Source organism: Ursus americanus, chromosome 31, assembly GCF_024610735.1.
Source record: "Ursus americanus isolate L20-20 chromosome 31, mUrsAme1.1.p, whole genome shotgun sequence".
Lineage (NCBI taxonomy): Eukaryota > Metazoa > Chordata > Mammalia > Carnivora > Ursidae > Ursus > Ursus americanus.
In genome coordinates, this window is record NC_142157.1 from 7,023,998 (window position 1) to 7,051,056 (window position 27,059).

Below are 27,059 nucleotides of genomic sequence, written 5' to 3' on the forward strand. Positions count from 1 at the left end.
CCTGGAGCCAGGCACATCTGAGCCAGCCTGCTATGGAAGAATAGAACCAGATCCTAGCATCTCATTCAGACCTTGAAATGCTAATATAAGTTTTTTCCTAATCATTGCTAAAAGTGAGTCACATAATTTTTCATCAAAGGCAAATCAAGGTGCCTCTTCATTGTTCTTTTTGGATGAGGCAGGCTTATAGAAGGGATGAGTATCTAACTGTGCTGTGGATATGTTGGCTGAATGGGGGCTGGGCATCACATGGTTTCTGGATGTGTAAACTGTGCCCTAGCCAAGTCTGCATTAGAGAAAGGACGTTAATCTGGTAAAGGTTGTGCTCTCCTTACAATATTCAGGTTAATTGTGTTTTTCTCCAGATGGTAACATCTGGTACTTATTACCAGCTAAACATTTTCCTTATAAAGGCTGATTTTGAATCAGTCAGGTGTGACCACAGTGACCAAAAATGTGACTTCTATTTTTAGAACTGTAATTTCATAGACCCTCAGTAAAATACTTTTTATAATTTTTTTTGTTTTATCCCCATTGAGTTTATTCTTGGTTTCCAGATCCCAGCCTGGAGCAAATAGTGACTGAATTACAGGAAGGGGTGCTTGACAAAAAATGACAGCTGCCTTTATTGTGTTAATAAGTTGATTCATTCAACAAATATTTGTTAAGCAAATACCATAGAGAAAGCAGGGCTCAAGGAGTCATAGAAAATTTTTAGATATGACTCGGTTCATGTCCTCAAAGAATTTAAAATCTGGGGATGCAAATAACAGCAATTCAAGGAACGGAATATGGTCATCACTCTAGGAGAAATGCAGATCAAGTGCTAATAAAAAGTCTCAGAAAAGGAAAACCACACCTAGTTGGAAAGATGGGGAAATTTTAGCATTTGAAAACAGCTCAAGATTTTTAGTGGTTTAGATAGTGGGAAGGGCAAGATAATGGGGACTTTCTCATGGAGAGAAGAGAATGAGAGAAAGCCTCCCTCCATCTCACCACAAGGAAGTGCTTTATTCTACTTGCCTCTGGCAAAAGGGGTAAATGAGGAGAGGCTTTGCAAAGCCATGATCTGGAAGGCCTGGCAGGCTTGGTTGACAGTACATGCATAATTCCTAGATAAGCCAGGACTGAATGCTTGAATAAAGAAATGACAGGACCTGAAATGCACAACTCATGTAGAAAGTCTCTGAGTAATTCACTCTTAAGGGCAGCCGATAACATGGACACAGTTTAATTGCATTACATACATGCCTCTCGCTTGGGATGGTTATATTTTTAAACTAAATTTTGATTATATTATGCAGAATTGAGTTATTTCAAAGAAAAATAGCTTATCGTTCCTATGCATGTCCTTGATTGAGGTGTACAGTTTTGAAAGGAGAATGATTGAACAGTTTGTTATTAAGTCGCCAAGCAATTAATCAATGATCGATACTCTTCTTATGCTCAGAAGTTACTTGGGCTGCTGTAGAAGATATGGAAAGATCTGATGCTGTTCCTTGCCTTTGAGGAATTTATAATCTAGCTGTGGATACAAGATGACCAGTCTTAAAAACAAGGAGAGAACCGTTTAACGCGATACTCTCTGCTACTTTTCGCACGTGTAATCATATTTCTGAGAAGGGAGACTTTAGAATAAAGGCTAGCGTGGTTTGAGAAGTTTCCATGAAGAGTCTGAGGTTGGGTTCTAAGGTTTTAGCAGACCTTGCTTCTGTCCACAGGAGGGTAAGGAGCAGCAGGAACATTTTGAACAAAGCCATGATGAGGATTAGAGAAGAAAATGGATTAGCTGGAATATACTGTCAGTAAGAGGAAATAAAATTAGATAAACAGTGTGAAACCAAAATGAAGGTCTCAAAAGCTGGATAGAGACTTTTTTTTTTATTTTAATAATGATTTTTTATTATATTATGTTAGCCACCATACAGTACATCCCCGGTTTTCAATGTAAGGCTCGATGATTCATTAGTTGTGTATAACACCCAGTGCACCATGCAATATGTGCCCTCCTTACTACCCATCACCGGTCTATCCCATTCCCCCACCCCCCTCCCCTCTGTAGCCCTCAGTTTGTTTCTCATAGTCCATAGTCTGGATAGAGACTTTTTATATGGTCCTATAAATAATGGAGAGCCATCGAGATTTTCTAAATTTCTAAAAGCTCTGTCTTTTATTATTGTGGTAAATACGCATTACGTAAAATTTACCGTTTTAACCATTTTAAGGGTACGATTGAGTTGTATTATGTACAATCGCATTACTGTGCAACCATCACCACTGTCCATCTCCAGAGCTTTTCATTATCCCAAACGGAAACCCTGTACCCGTTCAATTCCATCACCCCATTCTTGCCTCCCGCCAGCTGCCGGCAAACACCACTCTACTTCCTCTCTTTATGTATTTGACAATTTCAGGTGCCTCATCTCAGTGGAATCATACAGCATTTGTCCTTTTGTGTCTGGCTTATTTTACTTAGCAAGGGAAGATTTTTGAGCCTAAGAATGATACTGCAGAAAATGTTTAGGAACAGTGAATGGGTGGTGTAGAATCACCTAGGGTCTGACAAGCCAGGCGAGCATTTAGCACCCTGGCCAGCGGGGCGCAGACCAGGATGATGCTAAAGGAGAGGGGGACCACAAGGCAGGGCCAACACACTTCTTCGTTGTTGTCGTTGTTAACGAAAACATGACAGGTTTTAGTAGCAGAACAGGAATGCGGAAATGTAAAATAGGGATAAATAAAAGAACTAGGCATTAACTAGCTGGTGGGTGGTTCCACCAGTTAAAGCATAGAGTTTGATAAAGGGATTCAGTGTCAAGGGAAAAGGACCATTTGGGTTTGGACAGCGTACATTTGAGATGACAATGGAGATTTGTGTGGAAAGCTCCTAATGCGGTTAGAAGGAGGGGTGGGCAGGACAGCATCCTGCTGTTGAAACTGCTGTTTCACATCTCCCACCCATCATAAACTGAACCTCTGTTGGGCGGGCCCGTACTGGATCTGGGGATAGGTTCTGGGTACCAAAGGGACAAAGCATCAGTGCTTTGACATTAAATTTGGAAGAACTCAGAAAGGGGGAAGTGTGTGCCCTTCTAGAACATTTTCTTTATTAGAAGTGGGTCTGGGAGGGGAGTTCTGAAAGTTTAGGAGAAAGGTTTGAGGGAGGAAAAGCTCTGGCTTAATGTCAAAAGATCCAGGGACTTAAAAATGTATGTGAACGGGTACAGACAATGTGCCTGTTCAATCTGTGGTATTCTCTTTCTAAGCACGGACACTTGAAGAAAATCATCTCACGTCATCTATTTCATTTCACCCTTTAGATTACCCTTGCTCTGGCATGTTGGGTATGGTGTCTGGACTTATCTCTGACTCCCAGATAACAGCATCAAACCAAGGGGAGAGAAACTGGATGCCTGAAAATATTCGTCTGGTAACCAGTCGCTCCGGCTGGGCACTGCCACCCGCACCCCACCCATACATAAACGAGTGGCTCCAGGTGGACCTGGGGGAAGAGAAGATTGTGAGGGGCATCATCATTCAGGGAGGGAAGCACCGGGAGAACAAAGTGTTCATGAGGAAATTCAAGATCGGATACAGCAACAATGGCTCAGACTGGAAAATGATCATGGATGACAGCAAGCGCAAGGCTAAGGTGAGGTCCGGGGACGGGAGTGGCTGCTGGGGAGGAGGTCCTTTCTTGCGTCGTTGACTTAGATCAAGGACCGCCAGCATTTTCCTGAAGAAGTACGACTTTGTATTTCTTTTAAGCAGTGACATCAGTGGAGGTGTTCGATGGTGTCCATAAGACCCCCGTCCTAGGGAAGCCAGGAATGAGGTGCTGAACGTGATATCTGAGAGCAACGCAGAATAGCATTGCTGCTCACCTTTCCTTCCTCAGGGAACAGTGGAAAGCTCAACACTCAGGAGACAGGGTGGCCCAGAGGCTGGGGGGCTGGGGGCTGACAGGGCCACCCAGTAGAAACTCAGGAGCTCTCTGCAGATTCTAATCTGTTAGCACCCCCCGCAATCCCTTTCCCCTTCTCTCACCCTTCCGTCTTTTAAATTTTTTTTGTTTATTTGGTTTTTGTTTGTTTGGGGTTTGTTTTTTTCAATTGTGGTGAAATACACATAACGTAAAATTTACCATCTTAACCTTTTCAGGTGTACAGTTCAATGGTGTTAAGTACACTCATATTGCTGTGCAACCGATCTCCAGAACTTCATCATCTCGCAAAACTCAAACTCTAGACCCACCAAGCGATAACTCCCATCCCCTGACCCCCAGCTCCTGGCGACCACCATTTCACTTTCTGTCTCTGTGAATCTGACTTCTCCAGGAGCCACACATAAGTGGGATCATACAACATTTGAACTTTTGTGACCGGCTCATTTTACTTGACACAATGTCCTCAAGTTGTAGCACGTGGCAGGATTCCATTTCTTTTTAAAGCCGAATGACATTCTCTTGAATGCGTGTACCACACTTAGTGTATCCATTTATCCACCGAGGGACCCTGTCATTGCTTCTGCCTTTTGGGCTTTATGAATCATGCTTCAGTATGGCTTTTTTTTTTTAAGATTTTATTTATTTATTCGACAGAGATGGAGACAGCCAGCGAGAGAGGGAACACAAGCAGGGGGAGTGGGAGAGGAAGAAGCAGGCTCCCAGCGGAGGAGCCTGATGTGGGGCTCAATCCCATAACGCCGGGATCACGCCCTGAGCCGAAGGCAGACGCTTAATGACTGTGCCACCCAGGCGCCCCTTCAATATGTTTTGTATACATTGGAACCCTTTAAAATACAGTTGGTTCTTTACCCAGTGAAAAGGGAGATATTCCAACATTCACCACAACACGTGGTATCATTTTTTTTGTGAACCAAGCAGATCTTCTTTAGTGATTATGTTTTAGTTAGACTGATGGTCAAACTTATTTGCATTTCCTGAGCACACAACACCAACCAGGAGAGACACCCAAGACTATGTTGGGTGGCTGATAGCTGGTTTGAGGATGAAGTAATTAACAACCCACAGACCGTCCGTTCTGTCTGCACTGTGGGAATGGTATCCAGCCGATGGTACTTCTCACGCCCAACACAATTGGTTTTCCATCCCTGCTTTGCCCAGGACCTACTCCTTTTGTGAAAAGATCTTAGCCCGTTGGCAGGAATGTTATCCTTGCTCCCACTCTAAGTGAGTGTGGGAATGTGGCTTGCTATAAGTGACTCAGGCCAAGGGCATGGCAGGCAGGAAACAACAGCCCGCCGGCACCACCATCTCCCCTTCGGTCCAGATGTGGGGCTCTGCAGAGACCGTCTGTCCCCCATGGGCTGTGGTCAGCACCAGTGTGGTGAGCCACTGAGAGCCACGATGCTGTCGGAAATGTAAGAATTTCTCTCCCATCTCACCCCTGCTTCATTTGTGGTTTCCAAAACATTTCCAGTGTTGTTTTTTTTTTTTTTTTTTCATCTACATGCAGCTACTCTCTTTCTGGTGTTCATTTCATTTCCCCCTTCTATGTCTGCCCCTCTTGTTTGGATAAAAGAAAAAGTAAAATAAACATCAGACACTGGAGTGCCCTAAGAGCCAGTCTTTTCTGAGGAGTAGTGAGCCTTCTGACTTGATCACCAAGTGAGAATATGCCACACGTCAGCAGCATCCTGGAGCTGATGCTGTTGTGACATGTTTGTTCCCCAACACAAGGGTTCTACGAGAGAAAGAAAACAAATTACCGTAGGCTTTGGAGAAGATGCCTCATCCCGTCTGCAATTAAGTCTAAAGCTAAAGCTATCACTCTATTGTAGTATATTGCATGGAGAACTCCCCTGGAAGCCAACACACAGTTTTCAATTTCAACAAAAAAACTCCATTCATGACTATGTGAGATTTTTCTCCTAAAATATTATTTTATCCATCATTATCATCTTCCTATGATATTTAAAACCACAAAACGTCTAAATAATTTACATAGAGCCTAATCTGTGATTCCTAACATGTGCTTCTCCTGCAATAAAATCCTTAAGATGCAAAAGGACACGGGTAAAACCTTCAGTTTAGGAGCAGTCCATACTACTGAATTGTACAATGATATTTAACACACACTATATTTAAACTTACAAATGAAGGTTACCGGCTTCGAGTGCCAAGTACCTTTTATGTAATACTAGGATGAATAGTGGGTTTTATGAATAAAACAGCACTTCGATGGATTGAAAATCCTCTATACCTTGCTCCTCACTTCCTACCCTCAAGTGGTACGTGATGGACCAGGTATATCAGAGTCTCTGAGTTCACCAGACTTCTCAGGAGCAGGTAGGAGATCTGAAGCCTCAAAGCCCTCTTCTTCTAAAACATGATTCGTAAAAGGACACAAAGATATCTCATAAACAGCCTTATGTTAACAAAGTTAGCCCAGCTCCATATGGCTCTTCACCACTAATATTCTTCCCAGCTCATCCCCGACAGCTTTTATAATGTTTTTACATTGTGCTAATTCTTTACTCAAGTTAAAATGAGAAGAAGAGCCCAGATTCCGTAACTATAAACGCTTTCCTCCTATGATTGTTGGAGCTGTGCTAACATCAACAGAACAGGCATGTGTCGTAATGTTGTTTTCATCATAATTATACCTCGCTGACGACACTTAATTGGGCCTAACAATAACATATGTCAGATTCTCAATGACTGAAAGCAACTGTGTTCTATCAAGAGTGCAGAACCCCAATCGTGAATTTACTCTTGTAAATAATAGAAGGAAACTTTAAGGGGGAGCAGCGGGTCTATGTCAACCATGTCCTTTTAGATTCCTGGAGGCTTTTCTGAATTGGAAAAGGCCGATTCATTTCCTTCTAGAACTCAGAGAACCTCTGGCCATGTTGCAGCCGACCCAACCTGTCTATCTTCTATGTGTGCCCCTTTTAGCCCTGGTATTTCTACCACTGAATGAGCACATCTTTTGCTGGTTTAGGACATTTTGACGCAGCAGTTGGGTATGGTCCCCACTCCTGACTGACATGACTTGGGGCTGGCCATCCACTCAATCTGATCTACCAGGTTTGGTAGCCCAAACTGCAATATATTTAAAGAAACATTAAGGAAACTAAATATGTGGCCTTGGTTATAAACCTCAGTTTCCTGGATTTAATGAGATTAGACTAGATCATTTCTAAGGGCAGAGACCTCAGAGCAGTGTGGTGAAGGGTACTAGTTAAGACTGCCTAGGTTTGAACCCTGGCTCTGACACTTACTGTACATATGGCCACGGGCACATTACGCGACCTCCCTGCGCCTCATCTGAAAGCTGAGGGTAATGATAGAACCTCCCTCATGGAGTTCTCTTGAGGATTAAATGAATTTGTATATTTCCAGCACTTAGAACAATGCCTTGCACCCGTAAATATCGTGCAATGTTTGGTGTATAATAAGACACTCCTAATGATAAGGCAATTTTCTAATCCCCCTTCCCCACCTCCCATCCTGAACAGGATTAAGAATGATGTTGAGAGAAGAGGATATAAGAAGGCTTATCTATTTCTTGCAAAAGTTATTGTTCCATTTTCTTATGATTCCACTCAAGGATTTTGACCTTCCTGTCAGTGTAAAAAGGGAACTAAAATAATCAAGTCGCCGCACCGGCAATGGGTGGCCTGACTCCGGAAGAATGCCACAGTGTCTTCAAGTTAGGAATGTATTTCAAAAAGAGGAGCCCATTCACACTGCAATTCAGCCCAGCGTCAGGACCTCACTCAACAGTCAGGACCCTTGTTACCTTCCTGAGATGAGAAGGTCTTTTATCTACAAATGCCTCCCACTGGTGGAACTTCTTCAGTAAATAGCAATTTTAGAGGGTTGAAATAACCCCAGTTCCTGACTAAATAGTACTTGCACGACATTAAATTTAATATCTCCTACTTCAGGAGTTTAATTCCTCCCCCTTCTACGGGTCTTAGCAAAACTAGGACCCGCTCCTTCAAGAGAATGTAACCGGCGTCGTTGTTGAAAATGTGGTGTCTATTATAGCTCTGAAAAATGGCAGCTTCTCTTCCTGAGTTATCTTCCTCCACCTCAAGGAAGTGGTGGAAGTATCACTTCTCCCAGACACATCAGCCTATCATTGAAAACATGTCTCATTAAATCCTCAGCGTCTGGGATAGCCTCAGTGTGTGCTCCGAAGTTTCTGAGAAATGACATCTGTCACTTCTTGGAGAAGCTTTAGTTTTTTTTTTCCTTCCTCATTTATGGAGGAGGTGTCACGCATTTACGAAGTGGTGGGATGGGGTCTATTTCTCTGCCCTATCAAGAGTCCTGATGGAGGGACTCTTCTGCCAAAAGGGAGGTTTTATCAGTAACGGTGTTTCTCATACTTCACAGTCTTTTGAAGGCAACAACAACTATGACACGCCTGAGCTACGGACTTTTCCACCTCTTTCCACACGATTCATCAGGATCTACCCTGAAAGAGCCACTCATGGAGGACTGGGGCTGAGGATGGAACTGCTGGGCTGTGAAGTGGAAGGTAATTACAGTTTCCAGAGTCCCTTCTTGTCTCCCACTTCTTAAATCTCTTTCTTCATGCATTTATGCACCTCATGGTGCTGCTGCAAATTGCTAGCTTTTTCCCCTGGGTGATCCTGCCTCTGTGTCTGCCAGTCCGTGAGGCTCAGCATTCCAGCACACTCCATGCAACGGTGCCTTGTATTGGTTGTTTGCAGAACTCTCCTCAGATTCTGTGGGTTGCCTCCTTTGACTTTTTAAAAAAATAATTTATTGAGGTGAAATTTGCATATTATGAAATTGACTATTTTTAAGTGAACAATTCAGTGGCATTTAGTACAGTCACAATTATTTATGCAACCACCACTTCTATCTAGTTCCAAAACATTCCCTTCACTTCAAAGTAAAACCCTCTACCCATTAAGGGGTTTGCCCTTGACCCCTGAAAACCACCACCAGTTCCTTTGACCTTTTTTAGTATTGCTTAGCCGTCTATGTCCGTTTCAAGGTTCTGTCTGCAGTGGTTAACTACCATCACATACTAGTGGGAAGGAGCGTTGGACAGACCGAAATACCAGCATTACCTTGAATGAATTTCTCAGGCTGCTGCAGAGAAACAAAACTTTACATGAGGTAGTATGTCTGAATGTGCGGTGAGATCCGTTGAAGGATATTACTGCATAAACTTATCATATGAAAGTCATACCAAGGACAAATTCATTTCACACACTGACCTTGGAGCTGCACACAGCTCTGCCTTTTTATCACATAATAAATAAGAGAATGTTTGAAAAAACCAATGCGGTGTTTGTTTATTGTACCATCTAAGGCTTTTGTGCATTAGAATTCCCATCTGCCTTAGATTTGGGCATCAATGAGTAACCAGCTTTTCCATCCCCATAAAGGTCTTTCTTCAGGTTAGCTCAAAGGATGGCTATTGTTGGTACCCAGATGTTAATCAATCGAGCATATGCTCATGGTCGTTTTGAAGAATGCTTTTTAATATCACCTTCTTGTGGTTTCAAAATTATTTGTGTTTTGAGCTACCCAAATATAATTACATTCTTGAGCACATTAAACATCATAAAACTTTTCTTAGGCACTAGAGAATCTTAAGCTATAAATCACCATACTACTGAATGATTCATAGCTACTTTTGTATGTATTTATTTTAAAGCAGGCCATTATCTCCCATTCTTTATTGTGTAGTTGGTTCTGTATCTGGAGTCATGTCTCAGACCTCTGAATTATCCAGTCACTATCAACACAGACTAAGAATGACTATGTGCCAGGACTTAGGCAAAGATACCGAGAAAAAGAAGGGACAGGCAGACCAAACCAACTGCAGACATGTTCATTCCATTGGCGGAGAAATGTGGTCATCTGGTAAGGGGGTCTGCTGCTATGATGCAGGTCGTTAGCCTGGATCCTGGAAAGCAACACTGGTGGGAGTGAATGGTTGGTTGAAAAGACTGAGGCTGGGGGCAGTTTGCCAGTGTCAACTCCGTTAGTGCGGTAGAAATGGTTGGTGAAGAGATTTGCTGCAGATGTCTCCAAGCGCTCACAAAAGTGAGGAAGTTGCCCCGAGCCGTAAGAGAAGCCGACATCAGGGGAAAGTAATGTCAAAGCTTTTTGACACAATTGGTGAAAGGGAGTGATTTTTTTGTGGGGGTTTTTTTGTTGTTTTTTTCTTCTTCCTTAAAACGATTAACAGGCCTTTAGTAAATATCTGCTCTGTGCCTCGTGTTCCAGAAGATACCTAGAGGGTTACAGAAGGACGGTGAGCTACAACTCAGCCTTGCACACGTGTCCATCCTACTTTGGGCTAGCGTTTACCAGAAACAATTAGAGAATCACAGAAGAGAAAATATATCCAAGTAGTAAAACTGGGAAATAAAAATTATTCCCTTCCTAGTTTTTCCATTTAAACCAGGTCCTACCCTGGGCTTCTACCAATGAGGAACTCCTCCTCGATTAATACCATAAGGAATGCAGATGAAAAGAGAGTTTTAAATACTTAAAAGTGACACAGAACTTAGTGAAGACAGCATCTGGATTGCCAGGGAGGGTTCTATTGATTCGGTGATAGCGACAAGTGGAGCCCAGAATGTGTGCGTAGGCATCTTACAAAGTCTACATCGTACGCCTAGATGGTGCACACATTCTCCCTGGTTATTACTGATGATTTCTTAGTTATTACTGGTGTGTGTTCTGGGCAGTTGGGGAAGTTGAAACTAGCTATGTTTCTATACTTGTCATAACTCTGCTCAGTAATTAAGCACAATAACAAAGAGTATCAAATTTTTATTGAGAAAGAAGCAGTTACCAATACATTCCTACTGGCCAGAAGCTCTCAGAGAACAGAGCCCCCGCTCCCAGTATCTTGTCTGGTTCTCAGACATCAAGAGAGCTGTACGTTACCTCAAGTCTTGTAAAGTGAAATGTAATGCCGAAAACTGTAAAATATTAAACAGATTGCAAGAATGAGTAACAGGCTGAAAAATAATAGACCAAACTAAATGTAAAGAACTTCAAAAGCAGTCTTTGATTAATGTTGGCTATCCTTCAACTACAAACTCACAGATACAGGAATACCTGCTGGGGGTGGAATGCAATCCCCCAGGGGGTTCAGGGAAAATGACCCCAGGATATCTAAGACAACTCCTCTCAAACACCTGCCTGGGACAGGGGATCCCAAGTTGAGAAACTTACTTAAAGGGAAATGGAGTCACTCAAAACAATTTAAAAAAAAAAAAAAAAGAAGAACAATATTGTACTAAAAGAGAATCTTGAGAGTCCCTTTTGGGGAAACATTATAATGCCAACTTAGCAAACCTAGCAAATACTCAGAGCATAAAAGAATTCATGACAAGCGAGTTCTCTAGCACATTGAAAACGAAAGGAGCAACCGTCGAAGCAGGATCTCTGTCATCAAAGTTCTCAATTCCAGGGTCATGAATAAATAACCAGTGAGAGAATTCAAGCACTTTTCAGAAAAAGGATGTTTATGTAGATAACAATGTATAAAATGTGAGGGCTGCCAACTCTCCTGGCAGATACGGATTAAATACCAAAACAAAGCAGTCCCCAGTGCATTCTGCCAAATCCAAGGATATTTAGCTCCCGTAAGAGAGGCAAGCCGTGCTTCTCACCACGGATTAGAGGTTTCTGCAAAGGCGTCGGCAGATTCCCTGGCCAGAGCGCGGTGAGCCCGTGCCCAGGTGAGAGATGCTAATCCTCGGATCTTGTTGCAGCACCTACAGCTGGACCGACCACTCCCAACGGGAACCTGGTGGACGAATGTGATGACGACCAGGCCAACTGCCACAGCGGAACAGGTGATGACTTCCAGCTCACAGGTGCAGAAACACCTTCATCCCATTGCTGTGCCATTTCAGTCACGTTGGGCTTGAGGCCGGCTAGTTCATGTCTGTGTGTGCTTGTGGCCGCGGGTTGGGGTGGTGGCAGCGCCGCGGAGGCGTCGTCCTTCCCTCGTGCTGTCCTGCCACCACCGAGCCATTTTCAGAGCCAGGGGCTAGGATGCTCTTTATAAGAATGTCTCCACCATGGCTACATGTGCTCACCTCATCCTCATCTCAAACGCCACCCCCATAACACACGCACGACCCATGCATAACCACACACTTCGGAATATTTGTTTTCATTTTCTAACAAGGATAAAATGCGCTGAGCGGGACGTTTACCCAACTAATTGATGAAATTGGGCTTAGATTTGAAATGCAGCTTTTAAGTGAGGATTTTGTAAATCCTGTTACATTAAAATGTACAAAGGCAGAATTAGTTGTTATTTTACGTTAGGGACAACTAGCAAATGTATCAGGGATGGTGTGTGCCAAATACCTCCCTAATTCATTTAGAGTATTACTCCATAACATTCTAAAACCCTAAGGGCTAGAAAGTGACCTTCTCTTCTCCTTGGAATGGCAGAGGAAATATTACACGAGTGGGGAAATGGGATTGTACCACTTGGAAATGGGCCATGGCTGTAGGATTTTCACCCTATTGTGGCCAAAGGCACTGTGGGAACCTTACTGCCACCTGGGTCAAAATGCAGTTCATCCGGCATCTGACTCTCATTTCAGATTAAACATGAGCCCTTGGCTGCAGGTCTGTATTTTTACCCCAAAGGGACTCAGAGAGCCCACATAATTCATTTCCATGGGCAAAACTGAAGGCGTTACCATGTAACTTCGTAACAGTGCCATGCTATTGGCTAATGCATTAATATAAAATCTGCAAGAAAATGTCCCACAGTACATTTCCAATTACTTCAAAAGCTCTCCTCTGAAGGAGCGAGAGAGCTCGGCACTCAGATTGAATAAGGGGTCAGATCTAGCTCAGAAATTTAGTACCATGAGCTGGGTTTCCATTTAAATCCCAGCTCCTAAGGCTGTCTCCCTCCAAATTTTCAGATAATCGCTTACCGTCATAGGGCCAATAAATGTTACCATGGGCTTTTGAAAACAAATCTTGTATGTAAGTAGCCACAAGCCACAAAAATTAATTAACGCAGAGGCATTTTCTTTGTGAGATGTCAAGTTCAAGCTGAAAACCCTACAGCTGGTGTTAAGAACAGAGTACCATTCTGTGAACCAGGTCCTGTGGAACCTTCCCAGGATTGCTTGTAAACACCCTGCCACAGACCCCAGGCCTTTTGTGGACCCTGTCACACATCCGTACTGAAATTCCTCATAAAAAGGAAAGACTATAGTCATCACAGTATACCCTTTCAATTGCCCTCTTGTGGAGAGGATTCTTTTCTTTATAAACCCTAAAGTGGTCAGTTAATATTGATTAGAAACAAAGCCTCAGATTTACTCCTCATATCAGAACAACCAACCTTCTCATTTTTGCATCAGTTCATGACTGAATCAATTGAAACTAAAGCCTTTGAATGAAACCGGGCAAGTATGTTAGCCTGGAGCAAATTATGTATGGCAACGAGTAACACAGCACAGAAAATGGGTCATTTATAGTGGAAACACTGACAGTCCTCTCAAAGGACAAGGCTGTAGTTTATCTACACCATTCAAAGTCATTTATTGGTTACATAGAAAAAGTTCTAATTTTTTATTTACATATTACCGTGGCAAAAAAAAAAAAAAACAGTCATTTTCTCAAGCCAGCCTATTTGTCTCAATATTTCTATAAATACATACATATATTAAGAACTTCCAGAGGTCTTGTTAATGCCCGCTCCACACCCCCATCAAGAAGGGGTGATTTCAGAAGGAATATCATGTTTCTTTCTTTTTTTTTTTTTTTAAGATTTTATTTATTTATGTGACAGAGAGACAGCCAGCGAGAGAGGGAACACAAGCAGGGGGAGTGGGAGAGGAAGAAGCAGGCTCCCAGCAGAGGAGCCTGATGTGGGGCTCGATCCCGTAACGCCGGGATCATGCCCTGAGCCGAAGGCAGACGCTTAACGACTGCGCCCCCCAGGCGCCCCAGAAATATCATGTTTCAACTTCATTTATTGCATTACTGGCCAACTTGGGTTTTGTTTTTGTTTTTTTGTTTTGTTTTTTTCTTTTTATTTATTTTGTTTTATGGCGCTGTGGGTTATCCTTCTCTGAGAAAGGGTGTGCTCCTATGTAAACGTTTTTGTGACCAGCAAAAGCCTCCCGTCACCGAGGTGTCCTCTCGCGTGGGAAGAGCTCACACAGCCCCGCACCTTCTTCGCTCCCTCTGTCCCAGGCTTCACCGTCAGAGCCCCAAACTCGGCACGTGGAGGGTAATGGAGCCACAGTGAAAGCATCTTCACTCTAACCCTGAGAGGAGGGAAGGTGGAAATTAGGATGAATCCTCTCCCGCGCAGTGTTTGGTTCCTTCACGCAGATGGTGTCCCTTTAACCTCTCCTCCTGGGGTGACCGCTTTGAATAGAGTGGGAAATAAGTATTTTAGCAAAATGCTCATTACTTCCAAACAACACTGAATTCCAGGTGAACTGTACCGAACGCATGGAAATGAGGAGAGATTCCGCTCTCCTGTACTTGCTTGCCAAGGTGAAAATTCACCCCTGAAGTTACTCATTTGCAAATGCCTTTGAAGTCATTAGATAATACAATTGGTTTCAAAGGCACCAGGAGGCCACATTTCACATTGGATCTGTGTGTACCCAACAGCGGAATTTGGCTCGCGACCTATAACAAAACTGATAATGCATATCGGTTTTAAAAAGTGAATTTTCACCTTGAGTCTTTCTCCCGTAAGACCACTGGGAACAGAACACTAATGTATTCTGGCCTCCCTCCAATTCTGCCATTATAGATTCACCTTCTTAACCCATAATATATATGATTCCTTCTTCCTCGCGCCTGCCTCACGGAGGCCACGCACACGTGTGACCGCTCACCCAGCATATTTACTGGGAGAGCGAGGGTAATATGACTTGATGCTGCAGTCGATTAGCTCCAAAATCTTCATCCCATCCCAAGAGCACGATTTCACGGCTCTCTGATTCACAACCTGGATGATTTCTGATCTGTGCAAGCTGCAGGGTAAAACGAGGGCCTGGCCAGAATAGAGATGATCACAGATCTTGACTGAACAATACTAATGTAAGGTGTACAGTGGCACCTTAGAACCGCCTGCAAAGCTTTCCATGATACTCATGAGCCCACCCCGTGCCCCGCCCCCAAGTCTGCTCAGGGCTTTCTGTCTTGGGGCAACAGATGATCTCTGACCATAACAGATACACATAAGGAGGAAGGGCTTTCTCGAACACCGAAGTCATCAAGAGCAAACCAGTGTTTCCCACACTTGGCGGGTTCTAAGACTCACCTGAGAAGCTTTCCAGAGTTCCGATTTCAAGGCCTACCCCTGGGGGTTCTGGTTCAGTGAGGTCAGAGGACGATAAGTGGGTTGGCTACAGGTTCAACAGGCACCCAGGTGATTTTTATGGTTGGCAAGTTCAAGAACACTACTTTAAAACGGAGGTTTAGGGGCGCCTGGGTGGCACAGTCGGTTAAGCGTCTGCCTGTGGCTCAGGTCATGATCCCGGGGTCAAGTCCTGCATTGGGCTTTCTGCTTGGTGGGGAGCCTGCTTCTCCCCTCTGCCTCTGCTGCTCCCCCTGCTTGTGCTCTCTCGCTCTGTCAAATAAATAAATAAAATCTTAAAAAAAACAAACAAAAAAACCCCAGAGGTTTAACGAGGAGGAGCAGAAAATGGAAGTGCCAAGATGCAGAACAAAAGAGGGTGAAGCTAAGTTGTCACGTGGCTCCCTCACCAGGAGGCCCCAAGTCAACCCCAGCTGATGGGAAGCTGGCAGTGCTCAGGGGGTTACTCGTGCCATCTTCCAGTGCTCTGGGCCTGTGAGGCAGCGGTTCTGCTCTCGCCTTTTTCTGCAGCTTCCCCGGATCACATGCTGGGCAGAATATTTGTCCTTGGGAAAAACAAACAACTACAGCAGCCCAAGAAAGGAGGAACGGCTGCCACCCACTTAAACCTTCAGTTTTTAAAATAGATCGTGGGGAGCAGCCCTGGGCCTCCCCTGAAGGCACACATCTGAGACCTTGGGAAACTATGTGAAGCTCAGGGGCCCAGGTCGAGTTTAATTCCCAAGTCACCGAGGACATGTGGAGGCTTTTGCTTTTCACGGTTCCAGTTGTGTAGTACTGTAATCAGGGAATCAGGCAATGCCCTTGGAAGGAAGTCTCACACTCCCCATACCGCCTGGATGCCTTAGGAATACAGGCGTTGAGTAAAAAAGTGTGGTTTATTGGCACTTGATCTTGTGTGGGCAAAATCTAAGTAAAACGATTACCACAGGGGAAATTAGAGGAGGGATTTTCTATGGAGAACTTTCTCCAGCAGGTGTAGCCCAGCATACAGCATTTCTTGACTGTGTACTATCCACAATGCTTCCTTTTTCTGATTTTTGTATGGTACTATTTTTTTTGTTTTTCAGGCAGTACCACTGTGCTGACCACAGAAAAACCAACCATAATAGACAGCACCATACAATCAGGTATCCAAAAGAAAAAAAAACAGAAAATGGGGTAGATTTCCCGTGCGCCTCTGCCCCCACCCCCCCCCACCCCCAAGTCACGCATCGCCTCGCTTCTCGGTTTCAGTTTCTCTCAAAGTCCTAGAAGAGAGATGCCACGCAGCATGTGGTCTCCAAGCGTGAGCCATAAATATTGCTTTCCTTTCATCTGCATGTATATGCAGCAGGGAGTGGTTTCCTTCCCCATCAGTAATTGCCAAATGGTGACAATCCCAGCTCTCGACGGAAGGAACTGGGTAACATACTTTGTTTAACACAGCACATCTAGGACATGGACTGTGTTTGCAAACTCCAGGAGAAGGAAAACTCACAGGCAGCAGCCTGACTATTTATTTTCATCACAATTCTGCAAAACCGAGACAGGCAAAGTTTGTCAGTTTTGCCTGCCACGGAGTTGGCAGTTTGACAACAGCGTTTCCAGTGGGCGTGCCACGAAATGGGGTGCCGGAAACCACGGCTGTGATTGTGCGCGGGGACAGCGGCGCCCTGGGGAGCAGCACCTCCTCACCCTTTTATGAATAGAAAAGCCTAATGACTTTTCAAACCCGTGGCTTGCTGTTTACCAGGGGCCGGGCGGGCAGCAGTTAAATGGCAGCCTTCTCCCCCCTTTGTATTTTGTTGGTATTCTGTAAAATTCTTCCTCACAGACACACACCAAGGGAAATAGTGGAAGCAATCAGAGGTTTTAAATACTTTAAAGTTAATCATTAGAGTAAGGTGAACAGGTCAGTTTTCCAGCTTCTCCCATTTCCTTTATCAAAGCTCACTGAGCCTTGGCCTCCACAGTCATTTATTAATGGGGCGTGTGGTGTATATCAATGTTTCCTCAACAGTATGACACTACCCAGCGAGGCAGAAAGTAGAAAGGGCTCCTCTAATTAGTATGCTTCCTTAAAGGATGCTGTCACTGTTGACCCGATTAAACTGCAAAACAAGGTTCTCTTCTGTTGAACTTAACCCCGAGTTTCCCTGTGGCGTGCTCAGGTTGACAGAATTCCTGTGACCCCCCAGCTCAAACACCCCCAGCTACCGAAATGTGAAACAGAAGAGTATCTGTTCCCCTAAATTCAGAAAAACACTGTAGTCCAAAGGACACCTTGCCGAGGTATAAGCTATGGCCTTTAGGGGTTGGGCCGCCACCCAGGATGGACCCTCGGGAGTCCGGCCTCTCACGTGCTTCCTGCCTTCCCTGAGGGTCCTGGGCCTTCTCAGGTGGTTCTCTGCGGAGTACCCACCGGCCGGCTCTCTGGGACCCCCTGTAATAGGGAAGAGGGCTGAGGTGACAAACCGAAGTTCTAGTAACCTAACAAACATGTTAACTGCCCTGTTAGTTTTTTCTCTCGCCAGAGACTTAATTAAAACCCCTCTGAAGTTGCCAGCAAACTTGTCTCATCTCTTCTCTCTTCTTGTCTATCAAAGAGCTAGGGATCATTGAAAAACTGAAAGTTGAGCAACAGCTCTGGAGACAATGGAAAGGTACACTCCAGATTCCAAAGTGGGATAATTTCCCCTGGACATGGTAGGTCAGGAATGACTGCGTGAACACATGTGGTTTGTGCATGAGATCAAGGGCCAGCCATCCCATGGGGTATACTGTGGTCAGAGCACAGATGAACAAATCCCGAAGCAGGAAGACCATTGGCCACCGCCATCTAAACCAGTTCATGTCAAACAACAGGGCTTCCTGATAGAGGGGGTCTGCTCCTGTTTTGAGTTCTACCATCAGCCCAGAGTCCTTTACAAATCACCTTGGTTTCTGGTTTTTCCATTGCCTGAGTCATGAATCTGTCTCCCAGTCTTTGTGGATAATGGACTGTCTGACCTTCTCTGAGGAGTTCTGTTCATTGTCACCTTCTGGCTAAGCCAGTGTTCAGAACAGTTCACGAGGCCCTGCGTGTGCATCAAGTCCGAGGCCAAGTCTAACCTTGAGGTGTTCACCCAGTGGTCGGACCCACCTCTCTGATAATCTGATCCACGCTGTTCTGCAGGTTTCAGATTCTCTGGGCATATTTACAAGCAGCAAATTGGACCCCTAAACTTTCATCTAATCTGATTTTGCTGAAGCCATTATAGATTCAAGCAGAGTCTTAAGATTTCATTTCTGAGGATTCTTATCAATAGCATAAACTCGGTGGGCATATAATACTCATACACTGCCTGGGTTGTGATCAGAGGCATCGGAGCCTGTTAATGCTCTGCCAGAAAATGATGAGAAACCCTGCGTGTTCCAGCCAGCTCCCCCTGCTGAAACCTCTCACGCTCTGAGGCTCTTCAAACACTCCCAGAGCATCTCAGGGTCGACTGGTGACCTATGATTGCATGGGCCTAAGCACCTCCACTCTCCTGGCCTGAAAGACCCGTCCGAGAGTAAGCTAGTTAACATCCTCGAAAGAAGTTTTGAATACTGGATTCCAAAATTAAATCCTTGTGCATATACGGTGCTAATGATTCGAATGCGGCAAGATAGGTTCCACGAGCGCAGCTGGGGCCGGCACACAGCAGCTATAAATTTGTTTTAAGTTCAGAATATTGTTTCCTGCTATTTTTAAGAGTCAAGAAGGGATTTAGCCAGATTACTCCCAATGAATTTAATGAGAATTGTGCAGCCACAGGGCCTGGGTAATATTTTGAAGACTGAAAGGTCACTAGTCCTATATACTTACTTCCTTCGTCAGTTTGCTCTTTTCTATTTCTTTCTCTCTTTTCTCTTTTCTCTTCTATTCCTCTCTTTCTTTCTTCTTTTCTTTCTTTCTTTCTTTCTTTCTTTCTTTTCTTTCTTTCTTTCTTTCTCCTCCCTCTAAATGTATGTGTATGTGTTTTACGTGTCTCGTAGCCTTTCTGGCCAGGCCTGAACTGTCAACGTCTTCTCACTCCACACCCCACCCCCACCATATGCATGGATTAAGAAAAAAAAGAATATCTCTTTTAAATTAAAAGATTGTCATAGATTATATGATCGGGACAAGAAGATGAAAGGACAGTAAAATACAAAAGGTTAGAGCCGATCACCTTGTTTAAGTCGTAGGATCAGAGAAAACATGAGAAGATCAACATAGCCCATCGCTCAGGGCAGCCGCAGAAATGCTTGAGCCTTCCTTTCAAACAAGGTCATCCTATGTCCTGGTCATTAGCAACACATCCAAACTCATAGATTTTATGATATCACCAGAATATTAAGAGCCGAAATAATGCATGGTGTGGTTTCTATACTATACGATAAATTTAATGTATTCGCCAGAAATGCAACCAGAAATGTGTGCGCTCTAATAGCTTGCTGCCTCCTGCATGTGCACGTCTTATAACTTGCACGTAAGGAGGAAACCCAAAACCACACACATATTAACATTTTCCAATAGTAACATTTTCTAACAGGAGATTATGCAACAGTACATTCCAGGTTCTTGGGTGTTGACATCCAAGGTTGCTCAACCACCCAGTCACTGTTCAGTTGACTGTAGTTCATCTGCATAATTCAATCTTGCTGCTCAAAAGTGTGGTAAATTTTGGAGAAGGTTTCTCATGCTTTAAGAAGCCCTATTTCGTGGTTATGATAGACGAGACATGACATATATCTCTCCAGTGACACCATAACTGTGAAATACAGCCCTTTTGCACTCACCGAAAGTGCGCGCCTTAGACTGGTCATGTGGCTGGCTCGCTAGAGCGGGTTTTCCCCAACTAGCTCTGCGCACCCACCCTTTGGGAGGTCTCATTGTCCTTGAAAGGGAGAATCCATCCTGCTCCGTTTTGACAATGCATAGGGTGAATTACTTCCAAAATTCTACATTAGCATTTGCAAAGGGTTCCTTGGAAACAAAAAATGCAAAGTAAATCATCTTATCTATTCAATAAATCTTCCCATAAAAAAATCCCTCCCGCCATTGTTAAAGTGGGAGAGCAGACAATGGAGGCCAAGCTGCCTGAAGGAAGCACGCAGGCCCTGTCGTGTTAAACACAAAGTTAAAGAAGAGATCAAAACAAGATCTGATCTCAGCCTGACTCTAATACAGCCTACGTGACTATACTTCCCTTCTTGTACATACGAATGGTTTTGAGACCTGTTCAAGATCAACTGGCAAAATGCCCTAGGCACCTTTCTCTCCGTTTCAATGCTGCCATCTTGTGGATTACCTAAGCTCAAGGAGAAGCAGTGACCTCCCTTCATTAGAGAAAACAGCTGCTTTGGGTGTTTAATTCTATGTGGGGGGAGGAATAGGACTGACCAAAGCACGAGAATTTTATCTTTAGGATTATTTGAATTAAGAGCTTCAGTCTACTGAAAAGAAATTCCAAGCCACAGTGGTTTCATCTCTTTCATACTTAAAAAGTTAAGCTACTTCTAAAAAAAAAAAAGGGGGGGGGATAAAAACTAAAGCTATAGAGGCTTAAAAAAACCACGACAGTCAAATAGCACCCTGTAGAACACACAGGACAAATCATTCCTGAGAATACGTTCATACTTTCTTTTCAAATTCCAAAGGAAACATTTTTGGTTTTGAACATTAAAAATTTTTTAAGTGGACAGCTCTTTCAAACTGCTTTGGCTCTACGTGGACTTGCATGAGGGTTTTAGTTTACATGCAAATTTCAAAATTCACTAAAAAAGCAGAAACTTACACTTAAAATTAATTGACCTGACACAAAGCACAGGAGACTAAATAACCTTAAGAAACACTTGAGAGATTCGACATAAAGTCCTGAGGCATTTCCCAGTGTGGTGAGAATACAGATAGCCTCCAGAATCCAGCCAAGTCACATTTCTAGACTTTTGAGGTTCACGGGTCAATCTGTACTTAAGATTCTTCTCATTGGTGGATATCAATGTATAGGATTCATCCTCAAGAACAGAGTATCTTTCATATTAAATATCGGGGGCAGAGAGAGAATGTTAGAGATGTAATACATCTGCCTTGGAAAGGAACCTTCCCGGCAATTTTATGTAAAACCAATTTGACAGGCAGTCCATAATCTTTTTAAAGCTGGATAAAAAAAAAAAAAAATCCAAAACGTGATTTTGCAAACATTTTGACATCTCCATGCATCTTTTGAGTTTCCTGGTAATCCTGGGTTTTGTGGCTTTCCCAGAATTTTCAAACAGACATTAAGTTATATAAATTGTGCCTTTCGTGAGCAAGTTAAGGGCCTTTCTGACCTAAATGATTAAATTTGTCTTTCTCTGCTTGTCTCTATTTTTCCTTTCCACCCACTGAAGAGTTTCCAACATATGGTTTTAACTGTGAGTTTGGCTGGGGTTCTCACAAGACGTTCTGTCACTGGGAACACGACAATCACGTGCAGCTCAAGTGGAGTGTGTTGACCAGCAAAACCGGACCCATTCAGGATCACACAGGTAACGGAGGGTTCACTGCGACCTCGTTCCTTTGAATTAGAGAAGGTGTTACTGTGGAGAGTTTCTGGGGTCTGTGAGATTCGGGGTGTTAGAAAACACCCCCAACCATTCACGCGTGCTTTCATTTCCTGGAATTACCAAGATCTCCTTTCCTAGAAGAGATGCTCCTATGCCTGGTAGCAGAGAAGGCTGATTAAATCTGGCGACTGATGGCCTCGCGGAAAAATAGCAAACTGGGCAAAGTTGTGCAAAAAAGTACCTGTTTTATACTTTTCCTCAACCATTTTCGTGGAAATTTCAAATGTGATCAAAAGCAGAAAAGGCTTAGTGACCTGAACCCTGTATGCTTCAACAAGCACCACCTCCCAGGACCCTTATTTTACCGCTAGCACCCCGACTCCGGATTATTTTGAAGCAAATCCAGATAAATGTCCTCTCATTTGTTTTGCAGCTAAGAAACAATAAGTGAGCCCATACTCACTCACTCTTGACCCTTGAAGTAGAAGTGGAACAAGGTGGGGTGGGATTCTTATTCTTTTGAGGAGATTGTAAATCTGGCCCGTTTTTTCTGAGCAGGTGGAAACTTCACGGCTCTCCACCCCACCTCCTGTCTTAATTTCCTGCTAAGATTAATTAGTGGCAGAGGGATGGGTCGGGGGTCACTAGGGGCTGACAGCCACTCCAGTGAACTCTTCATTCACCGCCAACCTGCTTTCCTCTGAGTCCTTTTGTCATCCAACTCGAGGTGCTGCGTAAAGATCGGCGGTTGTCCTCACAACGCCCACACATACACACGCTCCCACGCACTCACCACAAACACTCAACCGAGGAACTTCTCCCCAACTCAGTGAAACTTACAGGACGGTTCGCTCAAGAGGTGGCTTCCCAAGTGATACCCTAGAGGGCCATTTGCTGATGCTGAGAAATCTCATTAAGCAAAAGTCCCCCATGCTGGGACTTTGGATGAGTGGGTCAGTGGGCCAATGGATGGGCAGAGGGCACTTCATGCCTTTCCCATTTTGTCGTTCCCTTTTTTTTTCCCCCCAGTGAATATAACCATTAAGTAGGTTGAATTGGCCTCCTTCCACCACAGCTACCTCTTTGCCTAATGAGAATGACAAGGAAATTGGATAAAATTGGACTCCTTCAATTCTGAGACACTTTCAATTGAATCTTAAGACAAGCAGTTTTAGAAAACTTAAAATACTTTGACTGTAAATGGCACTGTACATATAAATGGCATCAAATTAACCAAATGCAATTAGCTGAAATGAAGGCAGTAATGGTGGAAAAATTGATGCAAAGTGAAGCAAAATGGCTCAGTAGGATCTGACATTCAAAGGAGGTTAAAAGCTATGTTAGCCAGAGACAAAAGCTAAAAGGCTTGCAGAAGTAAAGTGCTAATTGAGAAAATGAAGACAGAGTTCCTGACCCAGAACTGTGATAAAACCCCTGCAAGGAAAAATACCAACGCTTTATGCATTGGAGTATCAGAAAAGGAGGGCTTGTCCTAGAGTAACAGCTGAAGAGTGTGATTCCTTCCGAAGGATTTGTCTCTTTTGCTCTCCCAGACGCCCAGATTTCCTTGGCTGTGGTGTGAGGTCTGCTCTGAGGAGAAAAAGCCTCCTACAGCACTAGAAACACAAGCATTTGCTGAGAGAGAGGGGTGAGCCCGACATCTGAAAGGCAGGAACTTGTTAACATTAAAAAAAACTAGATGAAAGGAGTCGTGCGTGCAGCTCACATGGGCACAGACGGACATTAGACAGTATTCCGCAGTTTGCAAATCAGACACGGAGATTTCTTTAAATTAACACGATCTAGGTAAAATATCCTGCTGTTCATTTTGAATTTATTGGAAGGAATCCCACTTGGTTTTCTGCATTTGACTTCTAAGAGGGAAGCTATGTACCTCCTTCCAGAGGATTCCTGAAACCCAGCATCTTCCCGGTTGGTTGAACAAGTGGTATTTGAGGAGCCCTGTTACTTGGTAGATGCCGCACGGGGCACAGGAGATGCGGGAATAAAGGGGGGGCCCTGCCCTGAGGAGCTCAGGGTCTAGTTGCAGGCGGGAAATGATTACGGTGCAGGGGGAGAGGGGCCCCAGGCAGGGGTGAGCGGCGATGGGAAAGATGACATGGGGGCTCAGAGAGAGCAGTTCTGTCCCAGAGAGTCTGGGCTAGGACTGGCATGCGCGGATGCAGAAGAGGGATTGCAGGGCATGTGTGAAGCAGTTAGCGGCATGGCAGGGGTGTGCCCCCGCGGGGGCCGCGTGAAGAAGTGTGGCCAGGCTAACGGTAGTGGTGCCTCTGACAAGCTTCGAGCAGATGAGCGCCAGGAGCATGTTTTTAAAAGACCACAGCGGTGTCCGGACAGAGGCCAGGCAAGATTTCTCAAGCGGTCTTCCTCCCTCTGCCCAGGTCCAGTTTTCTCCCCCTTTCTCCCACCTGTCCTCTGACCAGCCAGAATAAGCCTCATGGGCTCCAGCAACGTGCTTCCTCTCTACAGCAACTCCAACTTCAGTATTTCCCCCTAAGTACGGGGATACTGGGCACAGAGGCCAGATGGGTGCCTTTTTTACCTGTCCCTCTCGGGGGACCAAGACCCTACTCCCGTCAGTGAGATGGTGCTGTCACGCAGATAGGGACCCACCATCTGGTAAAAGAGTGGGAGAAAGCAAACCCCGAGGGCCACTGGGTCCACGTGACCACAGGGGGCGCTCCGTAAAGACCGCATCGCGCAGGCCGCTGGAGCTGTGAATTTCATTTCCACCCTCCTTTTATTATCCCACCCATTGGTTTTCTTAAGAGGGTTTTGGTGCAATCACATGTAAGCAGCCAGGTGAGGGAAGCAAGCTGCCGGCTAACACATCTCCTTCCACCTGGACCCTGTGGACACAGGCAAGAAGATACAAGGACGTGCCCACATGTGCGCGGGGGAAAAAGTACCTCACAAACACGCAAACCCCTTGGGCAGCAAACAAAACATCCTGCTGCCCACTGAGGCCCGAGCATCAGATTCACACTTACATCAGGTGAGGCATTAGAGTAGGTATTTCTATTTGCAGAGCAAACAGTGAAACATGAGTTGTGTGTGTAGACCAGGTGGTGGCAGGAGGAAATGTTCCCACTGGGGGTAATTAAAAGCAAAGCCAAGAGTAAGTTCTTGCAGGTCGGCAAGTCTCTACGTTGCCAAAATGGCACGTTCTAATAAGCCTGAAAAACGCAACCTTGCCTCTCCTTGAACGAGAAGCCCACATCAAACAGGAGTGGGACTTGCAGCTGAGATTCAAACTCGCAGGAGCACGTAAGGAATTGATAAGTCATTAAAATAAACTGGGGAAAAACCATCTGAATTTGGAGGAAAAAGATCACTAGATTATTTGGGAAAACTGCAAGTGTATTATTATCAAGCAGTGATAGTAACCAAAGTATCATCAGCCAGCTCAAATGATAAATAAGAAAACATCTACATTATTCCATGTCATGTCGGTATTCATATCCGTGCTGCTGAAACTGTTTTAAAGTTGCGTGAAAATAGGTCTGCCCTCTGCTTTCAATGTGCTTGCAACGATGCAAAGGCCAACGGGGGTCGTCAGCCATGGCCATGTGACAATGCCTTCCAAATCCAGAGTGCCCGAATTAGTGCTGTTTCACAGCCTTCTCCCCATCAAACACCCACTCACAGAGGCTTGGAGCTCAGCCTTAGGTGCCAAAGAGGTTCCCCAACAACCGCACACCCTTCCCTTTCCACTGCATATCTAGGTTCTTGATGCTCAGCCCAGGAGAGAAGGTTCGAGTCATGGCGCTTGAAAGAAGCAATGAAGGGGTCGTAAATGTGGCCACTCTCCCTAACCTGGTTTTTTGTCACAGCAGGTGATGGCAACTTCATCTATTCCCAAGCGGATGAAAACCAGAAGGGCAAAGTGGCTCGTCTGGTGAGCCCCGTGGTGTATTCCCAGAACTCCGCCCACTGCATGACCTTCTGGTATCACATGTCTGGTGCGCACGTGGGCACGCTGAGGGTCAAGCTGCACTACCAGAAGCCAGAGGAGTATGATCAGTTGGTCTGGATGGCCATCGGACACCAAGGAGACCACTGGAAGGAAGGGCGGGTCCTGCTCCACAAGTCTCTGAAACTTTATCAGGTGTGCGGTCTTCCCCAGGCGGGAGGGCAGCTCCTTCAGGGAGACGGGAGATGGGGATGATATTTTGGAAATTATGTAAATGAGATGTGGGAATTATTCCAATTATTATTTCAGGTGTTTCCCAAACCTGGGATTTTGCTGCAGTGATGATACCCTCAGTAGCATATTTCAGGAATAGAACCAATTTGCTGCAAAAGAGGGGAGAATACTAGTACTTTATAATCTTATTTCTGGGCTGTCACAATGAACATTCCTTTTATTCGCCGCTCTCCCCAGTTTTGAATTTTGAATTATAAAAAGAGAGTGTTAGGAGAAGTTTTATGCCATCACCAGGCAGTTAATATAGATTGATGAGCAAAGCGCGTGCTTAGGTGAAATCTCATGAATTTAATTTACGTGCCATAGATTGAACTGAACAAGCATTTGTAAACACTGCTACTCGGGACTGAACATTTCAATACTGTGAAAATGATCTCATTTTGTTAGGTGATTTTTGAAGGCGAAATCGGAAAAGGAAATCTTGGTGGGATTGCAGTGGATGACATTAGTATTAACAACCACATTTCCCAAGAGGACTGTGCAAGTGAGTATGAACTGCTGTACAAGACACGCTTGCCCGGGGCATGAAGATTTTCACGCGAGGGTCTTTGTCTTGCTCCTTTAGACCTAGAATTTCAATGTGGGCTGTAAGGACATCGTGTGAAATGCATATTTTGGTACAACAGGGCATAAAACGAGGTCGGTTTACCTTTAGCTACCCCATTCCCTAACCTCGTTCATTTAGTGTCTGCTTGGAACCTGCAAAACCACGTAAATAATGTGAAATCCAAAAACCATAGCTAAAAAGAAAGAGTCACCAAAAAAAAAAAAAAAAGATAAAAAAGAAAGACTCACAGCTTACAGGCTAAATATACCATGCCAAAACATTTTGATGAAAAGTGGAAAACTCAGACGTCTGGATAATTCCAAATATCTAGGTGTATAAACAAAACAGCAGGTCTTTGAAAATTTTGAGCACAGTGAACTTAATTAAGATTACA

General features: G+C 44.3%; 1 protein-coding gene across 7 annotated transcripts in view; it reads left to right on the forward strand.

Moving 5' to 3' along the window:
- The window catches only part of NRP1 (neuropilin 1), a 136,995-nt gene that overhangs the window by 103,178 nt on the left and 6,758 nt on the right, over positions 1-27,059 (forward strand). For 3 of the 7 annotated variants that reach the window (XM_087857881.1, XM_087857882.1, XM_045786405.2), the window contains exons 10-16: positions 3,321-3,652; positions 8,369-8,513; positions 11,746-11,850; positions 16,424-16,483; positions 21,735-21,872; positions 25,745-26,019; positions 26,506-26,602. In XM_087857881.1, the coding sequence (XP_087714007.1) occupies positions 3,321-3,652; positions 8,369-8,513; positions 11,746-11,850; positions 16,424-16,483; positions 21,735-21,872; positions 25,745-26,019; positions 26,506-26,602 (1,152 nt within the window). The remainder of the gene's footprint in view (positions 1-3,320; positions 3,653-8,368; positions 8,514-11,745; positions 11,851-16,423; positions 16,484-21,734; positions 21,873-25,744; positions 26,020-26,505; positions 26,603-27,059) is intronic. The other 4 variants (XM_045786407.2, XM_045786408.2, XM_045786406.2 and 1 more) reach the window with 4 other exon arrangements.